Source organism: Aplidium turbinatum, chromosome 18 (genome assembly GCF_918807975.1).
Source record: "Aplidium turbinatum chromosome 18, kaAplTurb1.1, whole genome shotgun sequence".
Lineage (NCBI taxonomy): Eukaryota > Metazoa > Chordata > Ascidiacea > Aplousobranchia > Polyclinidae > Aplidium > Aplidium turbinatum.
The window spans coordinates 18,636,757-18,646,353 of NC_137489.1; the positions used below are offsets into that span (position 1 = coordinate 18,636,757).

At 36.5% G+C, this 9,597-nt stretch overlaps 1 protein-coding gene across 1 annotated transcript; it reads right to left on the bottom strand.

Moving 5' to 3' along the window:
• Window positions 1-9,259, bottom strand: LOC145787252 (b(0,+)-type amino acid transporter 1-like). Its single transcript, XM_082598966.1, has 6 exons — window positions 9,043-9,259; window positions 8,156-8,688; window positions 7,593-7,737; window positions 7,031-7,218; window positions 1,883-2,089; window positions 1-1,046 (listed from the first exon to the last, which is right to left on the bottom strand). The coding sequence occupies exons 1-6, from the start codon at window positions 9,257-9,259 to the stop codon at window positions 810-812; spliced, it is 1,527 nt and encodes a 508-aa protein (XP_082455092.1). The 3' UTR covers window positions 1-809.
• Between the last annotated feature and the right edge of the window lie 338 nt (window positions 9,260-9,597).

Here is a 9,597-nt window from a genome sequence, read left to right on the forward strand (position 1 = left end):
CAAAAACTTACATTTTAATTTTAATTTATTGTTGTGTATATTTTTCCAACAGAAGTTGCAACGTTCATTTGATTAATGCGGTCAAATAAAAACAAAAACAAATAAGTTGTTTTATTGCTTCGCTGACGTTTCGGCAACCATGGCAACGCAACCACAGAGGGAAAGACAATTGCGTGAAACGTCAGTGAAGCGCGCGAAACGTCAATACTGCACGAGATTCATTACCAGCACAGTTACTAAAGTTTGAAAAAACACGCTAATTACAATTTAGTGCTTTGATTTATTGACTATAGATGATTGTTAAGTCCAAATAAGGAAAACCTTTGTAATTTGATCTCCATAAGGTAAAAACGCCATATCTTTAAACCGACATGTCGTCCAATGATTTATTTTTTATATTTATAAGAATATAACACAGCAACCATACAGGAAAAAGGTTTTGTAAAAAGTAATAATCAAAACGATCAAAAATTTATTTATTTATTTTATTTGCAGAAAAGTGGCATTTAAAACCAGCATGGTACTAAAACATGAACACAGGTCCACAGATAACAAACTATTAGCAGGTCTCTCTAGTTACCCAGTTAAAGTTACAGTTTAAAGTTACCAGTTACACAATCTACAAATCAGAGGTCCAAATTATACAAGTTGTTACCATTTGTCAAAAAAACAAAAACACCTGTCCAATTGGCATTGATTCTTAATTGTGGCAGTTGAAGAAAAAAGTTTGATACTTTCGTGAAAAATTAAAGGCGATAGTTTGAATTAAACAGAACTCCTGACAACTTGGTGATTTAATAAAGGCTTGGTCACTCCAATTTATCCCATTCTGCAGGAGCAACAGATAGGAGCTTTTGGATGAATAGAGTCACTCCATTTGTTCTACAACTAATGATATTCTTTTTCACAATTACGAAATAAACAATAAGTCCCAGCGCGAAGAATGCAATTGTGTAAATGTACAAGATGTGGAGGTTTCTTGTTATTTCTGAAATCACAAAGAAAGTTGATACCAGCGCCACCAGCACAGGAACAACAGCAGGTACCTGCACAAAACATAAATATTTATTTTCTTATTTGTTTTTTGGTTGAAGAAACCGTATTTAAATGCAAGCTTATTCAGCACAAAAGCAATATTTAACTCAAGAGTCTAAAGTAAGGTCTAAAAATGGTATAAATATTTTGGTATAATATTGGAATTAAAATCAGAACGTCAGTTTCAATGCCGGAATATAGCCTAATGGTCATGCTGTAAAAATTCATATAAAAAGTCTTTCTTAGTCTCTTACAGAATGTTTATTTGCTCTTATTACTGCCATTGAAAGTTTGAAATGTGTCTTTCAAACTTATCTCGAGGAAGTTGCCATCTTACGCCAAATTCTTGTGATCGTTTAAAAAATTATTTAGTTTTTTTAGTTGTTGTATTTTATGTATGATTTGCATTTGTAGAACAAATTCAGCAATGCAAGTAAAAAAAACCCAAAATAAATTTACAATTTTTACTACTACAGTACGTATTTGGCAATGGGGGCATGTTCAGTTTGGAAACGTTTTTATGAGGCTGAGCTAAACCATAAAGCCGATTTCATTTAAATAAGAATATCACAAATTACAGTTCACAAACAAACACCAACCATAGACAAGCAAAATATAGACCTACTATACAGTATAACACAGTAGTCCCCGATTAGTCAGCCCATGTCTGAAGGTGGACACGAAAATTGGCTTCCTTGCCTTCTCGTCCACTTAATATAAATGTTCAACCACCAGGTGTTAGCCTGAATACGATAAACAGTAAGCCCACAATTGTCTGGTCCCGAGATGAGCTTAATAAACTGGGTCTACTGAAGTGTATAATAAGCATCACACAAAAATCACTAACTTTGAAAGGTCTTTTAAGGTCGGGTCGTTTATATCGTAGAACTAAAACAGCTGAAGAGCTCATTGCATAAAATGTCCATCCAATGAAACCATATGCTTCTATAAGCGAATTGATGTCTCCAATGAGAATCAAAATGATGGCAAAGAATGCATTGCAGCAAAGCCCTGGAACCGGTGTTTCTCGTTCAGTATGCAGCATGCTGACAATCTAATAATTATACAAGTACAAACATTGCTTGCTGTATTAAATTAACCAAAAAGAGAATGTTATTTTAGAATGGTTTAGCATACAGAGCTTTTGATTATTTGAAAACATAAGTACTTCTTCTTCGTCGTGTGAGTCTCTGGGGCCGATGATCTGCACTATCTTTTTACCACTCTAGATTCACAATGTTCTCGGACTGGGCTACGTTGGAAGACTACTGGAGAGCAGCCAGTCTTCGGTTTTATCATCCAAGAAACGCAGCCTTTCCACTCCGTTAGGTGGCTTGAAGATGGTACAGTCATTGATGATGTGGTCTGCGGTCTGTTCCTCGGCACCACATTTACAAGAGGAGGAAGAGGCTATTCCCTATTGACACATGGTTGAGCGAAAAAGTCTGATGGCCGCGCGAAGACAGTTGAGGTGCACCCATGCCTGACTGCATGTCTTAGTAGTTTCAGGCCGATGGGGCGTGTGTCGACGGCGGGGAATCTGGTGGAATTTAATTCCAATTTAGAATTCCATTTGCGGTGAATTAGCCGCAGATATGTCTTGTCCATCAGTTTCGTTGATCAGAAGTTGAGCCGTTGTCACAAACATATGTAGGTAAGGTACTGTATAAGATTTTATATCAAATACAGTTATCATTCACTAAAAATCTTAACAGGCTGTGTCAATTTTATTGGTATCATCAGAAGGTTCTTGTTCAAATGGAATCTACAGTGTATTATGAGTGAGAAATGTTTTATTTGCCCTTTCAGCACCAGAAAAAAATCGAGTAGGCCTAATTACACAAATAAAACACATAATATATGGCAGAAAGCGTTGGCAGCACCGAACAACCTTACGGTTTCCTAGTCGAGGTGCTGCCTGTCATTAAAGTAACAGCAATAGTATCCTTTCAATAAATTGACAAGCGTTATCAAATTGACAATCACTACATGTAGCACGTATAAAGGTTCATAATCTGCAGTGAATATGCTTTAACTTTTATACAACTAGGCGGACATGATCAGTTGACGAGTAAGATCATTAGAATAAGTGATAAATTTAATCTTAGGCTACTTAGGAAATTCAACAGTTAGCGACATTGTGTGCTTCAAAGTAAACAGCATATCGAATAGCTGTAGGCTACGACACATAGACTACTCCTTATTGGGATGTAGGGCGAAACCAAGCATTATAACAAATGTTACACACACACTTTCTTCCATTTGGAAACGAGAAGGCTATTCATGAGTCAAGTAAAACGTTTTTGTAATGTCGTTGAAGAGTTCACATGCCATTTTTTTATTGTTTGGTTAATTTTAGTCCTAATTTTGATGCCTGGATGAGACAGCAAGTTTTGTGCAAACGCTTTGTTTACTTGTGGAAGAAAAAACACAGCTTTCTAACTGTCTATACTCTATAATGTTGTAAGCGTGTACATTCTGAATTTCGATAAAGAGTTTTTTAAAAACGCGTGGAAGATTGTTGTTGATGAGTTGATGCATGAATTTTGCGAGTTCCAGTTTGTAGATATCTTCCCGTTTTAATAATTGTAATGACTTGTATAGATTATTGAGAAGGTAAAATTTAGAATTTCTTGTTCTCGTGCGAATAACAGTGTTGAATCTAACCTCAACATCATTGAGTAAATTGTTTGTGACTGCTTCCCAGCCAATAATTCCATTTTGTATGCGACTGTAGCCTACAGTGTACACTAAACTGTAATATAACATATACATAATGTATTTATGTACATATATACATCATGTATATACAGTGGCGCCGGCAGGGGGGGGGCAGGCGGGGCAGCTGCCCCCCCAATGTTTTGGGCATCATCTTTTTTTTTTTTTTTATTAATACATATTAATATTTTTTTTTAATATTTGGATCCCAACCTCAAGTAAGTCAACTCAAGTTGCAAGGGGGGGGGGGGGGGGGGGGGGGGAGGTAAAAGCTCTCTCTTAAAAAAAAGTATGGAAAACTGTAAAACCTTGATGACTAAATTGTACAGTAGATAAAAAGGTTTTCTACAGAAGCAAAGATATAGACTTTTTAAAGTTTTAACTAACATCACATTGATGTAGAAAAATAACAACCTGTTAAATTTTTGATACCTCAAACTCCCATGACTTCTTCTGCGCACATTTTGGCATTGGTTGCTTGCAGTGATCCTTTCACTTAAACAAAACGTTTTGTTTCAGCAGTTTTGAGTTGTTCGATTCTTTAGTTGTAAAGGAGACTCAATTTCTCCAATATTTATCATTTATGTTTCTTTTTTAATCTCAGCAGAGTGTAAAACTTGTAAAAGTTTTTCATCCATACGACGTCATGAATGAAATTATATCTCAAATCGGCGTAATGACGTGACATCATCTAAACATTTTACCGAATAATAAATTAACAAATTCGATCGTCAAAAGTGGTTTGGTGGTGGTAAATATTACGTAATGAAAAAAATGTGATAAGGTTGGAAGACATTACGTCATGTATTTTCAATACAAATATGAAGTTTAAAATTTATTCTTTTGTTCATAGTCGTAATCCACCTTCAAAGCGGTACTACAAAGAACAATTTTCGATAAGGGGGGCATCAAGAATAAGTTGACATGACTTTTAACCCTTAGAAGGTTGGGCTTCTGGAGTCTTGCTTAGTTTGGGGGGGGCTGTCAATTCTTCTTATGCTTTAGGAGTGATATCTCTGTTATTTTGGCACGGTTTCAAAATTTGGGATTCACTTTGTAAAATTATTCACGCTGAGCATATCCGAAAATTAAAACTATGTGAATTTTAGAACTGCTCATATACGTTGAAATGTTGAGGTCACTTATGAGTGTAATTTGTAGCGTGAGTTTACACATTATTTTTTGGTAGAGTAATGAAGAACGTGCATAGTAATGTTGTGATTAATTTTTTTTACATTATTTTACATACAGCCAATGCCCTTTACGCTGTTAAACAGTTAGGATTAACGAGACATGGGCCAAATTAATTACTTTCATCCAGCTGATGGGAAAATGTTTTACAATAGAATATGAAATATTTCAGAGGATGTGCTGAGAAATGCCTTAGCCTATATCTTTCAATTTATAACCTTTATTCGCTCAAAATTTCAGCTCAATAAAGGTGAATAAAAGTTAGGAAAAGTCAAGAAATCTCGTAGTCGCAGCCTCAGTGGTTTTAGAGATACAACTGTTGATACAAAAAAGTTGAATTGGCAGCCCCCCCCAACCTTCAAAGGGTTTGCATTGAGTCAACAGATCTATACCTTAAGGTTTACGTCAGCTCCGGAGATCACTAAAATATAAGGTTGTCATTTTCAGTGCAACAAGACCATTGATTGATTGGTTTAGTGAGGATTCGTAGTCCCATTGCTTTCATTTTGAGTGATCATACTGATTTTCAATTTATTCCCACAAGACGTTACGTAATGAAAAAATATATAACTAAGGTTGGAAGACATTACGTCACGTCTTTTCAATTCAAAATGAAGTTTAAAATTTATTCTTTTGTTCATAGTCGTAATCCTCCTTCAAAGCGGTAATACAAAGCACAATTTTCGATAAGGGGGCATCAAGAATATGTCGACATGACTTTTAAGGTTTACGTCAGCTCAGGAGATCAGTAAAATATAAAGTTCTCATTATCGTGATTGAAGCCGCGGGAATTTTTTTCTCTAAAAAACAGATTCCCGGGAAGCTAAATATTTTTTCCAGCCCTGGTAAAAAACAAGAGAAATTAACATGTCTTGCACCAGTGGCGTAGCCAAGGGAGGAGGGTTCGGGGTTTCAACCTTTCAAATTGAATTTACGGATGTTAATTCATTGTTTACAAGAAAAGTTTTAGCCTATGATGTAATTTCTCGTCAAACTGTGCAAGGATGCAAGCCATCTGCAACTGCTGAGATCGCTTGTTCGATCTAGATTAAAATCTAAACAGCTATTCGTTATACAAAACTTGAATATATCAGAAATAGCCTAAAGTAACTTCATTGTCTCAAAGCTTTTTGTTTGACACTCATCAAGATGTATGACCTCTATGACGTTACATTTTCTAAACTTTGGGTTGACTTCAGAGCATAAAAGTTAGTGACTTACCGGAATAAGATCGTTTTTTGAATCAACCAAGGAGAAAATTGATAAATAATAAAACTGTAATAATCTCGCAAAAAAAGCAATCAACCTATGTCTCTAAAACAAAGTTTGCCTAATTTTAAACGAAACTGCATTAAAAGAGCGAGTTTTGCCAATACCAAACATTCAAATATCTCAGTCTGAAATTAGCAACAAGAAAACATAGAGACTTAGCTTTATTTCCGAAAAATGCCGAAGAAAACATGATCTTATCCTTTTGCTATGCCACCGGACAGCACCATTTTACAGAAATATTCATACCCACAATTTTGTTGAAAATGCTCTCAGAATGCACCAAACTGAAAGTAATTTTTCAAAATTTTCTGGGGGAGGCCCCCCAGACCCCCCGCCGCTAAGTGTCGCCTTCGGCGAACACGCCATCGGGCTTCGCCCGCCGGCTGTCAACACCCCCCCTTTCAAAATTTTTGACTATGCTATTGTCTTGCACTGTCAATATTTTGCCCCTCCAATGTTGAAGGTCTGGCGGCGCCACTGTGTATATACATATATATGATGTATTCATGATGATAATAAAACATACTTAGTGTATTTTGCGATAGTCACGTAAACGACATAAAAGTCCGGAATATCTTGCCAACTGGTGCGATGCATCTTTTTGTGTTAGCCGACCAAGTCAGTTGGTCATTTATAAGCAACTTTAAATGAAACTATGTAATAAACAGTAGAAAAAGCTATCTATATAGTATAACATTTTATTCATAATAGCCCACTTGTACAGTACAGTATAGCCTATTTAAGAAAAAATGCAAGAATTGTCAGATTAATTTCGTTTGTAGCCTCGTTTTACTATGATATTGCGTCATGTTACCTTCGGAAAATACCCCCGTCTACCTGCCACAAAACTAAGTCTTCCATATGTGAGATATGAACCCAATTCTCCTCCAAAAGAACATATACAAATCGTCAACGGAGCCAACCAGAACAACTTTCCAAAAGCCTTATTGGCAAATGTTGCTGCTACTAGCTGTGATTGCATCATCTCTTCAGGGGTTATCACTAAAATACATTTGATTAGTTGTTATTACAACTACTAATGCAACACAGACTTATTTCACTCAGATAAAGTGCTGAGATTCCAAATACATTAATTGGTTACATTAAAAACCAACCAATCAAAAGTTTTGAATTTCGTTTTTTCTTCATGGCGTTTGGGTTATATTTCAAGCCATCATCTCCAGCAGAAGACCAAAGTGGGTCATCATATTCCTTTTTTTACTTGCATTTTCTACGATTATAGGCTGAAACGTGTTGTATTTCCTCTAGTCTAACTTCTGTGAGCTATTATGAAATTTACCACACAACCATAAGCTACTTGTAGAAATTAATGCAGGGACGCTACAAGTCATAGCCTCTTGTCAAAATGTGCTTACCCAGTAAATAGGCGACGTTTAAAAGTAAGTATGAAATTGTGACAATGGCAAGAGTCAACAGAGCTGATGACACAATTGTTTTGCTTCCTTTCACTTCTTCAGATATTTGGGTTAAAACTGTCCATCCATCGTAAGACCACATCACCTAAAACATTGCGTAGGTTATCAAGTATTGACGTTCTTGAAATAAAATAATTCTTTATGAGGCCACTGCCAGCAGTGGATCCGCCGTAGAAAAGCATCTTTGGGAGTACCAGAGTGTCAACAAAGTAGCCTAAAATTTGTAGGCTAAGACAATGTGGACATTGGACAACTGAGGTCAAAAAGGCTGATATCAAAAAAGAAAATTGCTCGGTAAGGGGTCTGGGCAGTGCTGTGTCAAGGAGGTTAAAGAGGGCTCGGCCAGTTTACATTTTACCTGTAATACTTATACAGTGTAGATGGATTCGGCTTCCATAAGTAACTACATTTTTTTGTTAGCGTAGTATTCGTGATAAGATATTTTGTCAAAAAAAACAACGTTGCTTCAGTGAAAACTTGCCATAAAGTGATGTTCGTCTCACCTGATAAAAAGCCGAAGACAAAGAAGCGTAAGTTATTCCATTGATGACGTCTTCATCAAATGCGTTTTGAAAATTAGTGATCCCCACTTGGCTTCCTTTGATTTGAGCGATAACTGCGCCCACCAATATCAAGCCCATTGCTACAAATTTGAAAGCTACGAAAACGCTTTGAATCCGAACGGATAACTTCACGCTCCAACAATTCACAAACACAATCAAAAGCAACGTTGCAATGGATAAGAGTTTGACAGCAAATGGAGGGGAGATCAAGCAATTTTCTGGCAAAAACGGAGATAACGCGTACTTTGAAAACATCATAACCTGTGTGGCATCACCGGTAGGTACTAACACATTCATCCAAGGAACAAGAAAAGCAACCGCTGGCCCAAAAGCAAAGTGGAAATAAACAAAATTTCCTCCGGATTCCGGGATGGAAGTAGCTAGTTCTCCGTAACAAAGGGATGATAAAGCCGCGATGCATCCTCCAAACACCCAGATCAGAAGACTGATTCCTACACTCCCATTTGCCGCTTCTAGAAAGAAAACAAGTCAACGAAAGTAGACTATCTTGTATTCTTGTACAAACCCATAGCTAACAATAGCTTTGCACTGACTGAAACATAGCAACGCTAAACTATTTCTGTGAAGTTAAGCATTTTTGAGTGTCACAATCAATATACGAAGCCTCACGGCAGGCTACATTATATGTTTTAATTAACCAAGCGTACTGTTTTATTTGTACAATCCTTACGAAATGTTATTATCGGTTACTGTGCTATTGTGACCTTTGATTGCGAAATTGCAATTTTTCATTGCAATACCATGGGTAACCTCTGCAGATCATAAAAAGTTTCTAGAGAACATAACCAAGCAAAGTTTTCACTTACTAAAAACACCATTAGGTGAGATAAAAATCCCAGATCCGATTATGACGTTTGCTGACACAAACAAACCACTCCAAAAGCCGATGGTACGTTTAAGACCAAAACTTCTTGAAGATTTTTCATCCTCGTTGTCATCTTCGTTAGATGTTGGATCGCTTGTTTCTACTACATCACCAGTGTTGTCAGCTACTAGCCTATCATTTGCACTGAGGCTAGACATGATCGATAGATAACTTGTTTGTCAGTTTATGTCTGCTTATGTAAAGTTCTGTGCAATCATAAAGTTAGCATATATTCAGATGTGTAGCCTACAATCACAGTGGGCTCAAAGACTTGACGTGCAATCGTGCAATGACCACGACATCTCAGTTCTACATCTTGCTTAGTTCAAAATTAAAAAAAAATTCTTTACTTTGTCTAAGATGCAATGTATTAAGTGGTCGTAGCTACGCACGGAAATGAGATTGAAAGAAAAATAACTGGCTATGGCCACCTATCTCTCACTTTTGCAATAGGCCAAGTAGGCCACAGCTAAACTGAGAACAATCTTGTCTTATC

What these genes read in the sequence shown, in the direction of transcription:
- LOC145787252 (XM_082598966.1), bottom strand. Translation starts at nt 9,259, where the DNA reads ATGTCTAGCCTCAGTGCAAATGATAGGCTAGTAGCTGACAACACTGGT. An exon ending in TGTCTTCGGCTTTTTATCAG is followed by an intron (nt 7,738 to 8,155) that starts GTGAGACGAACA and finishes GCAATGTTTTAG; the next exon opens with GTGATGTGGTCTTACGATGG. An exon ending in AAACGTCGCCTATTTACTGG is followed by an intron (nt 7,219 to 7,592) that starts GTAAGCACATTT and finishes AATGTATTTTAG; the next exon opens with TGATAACCCCTGAAGAGATG.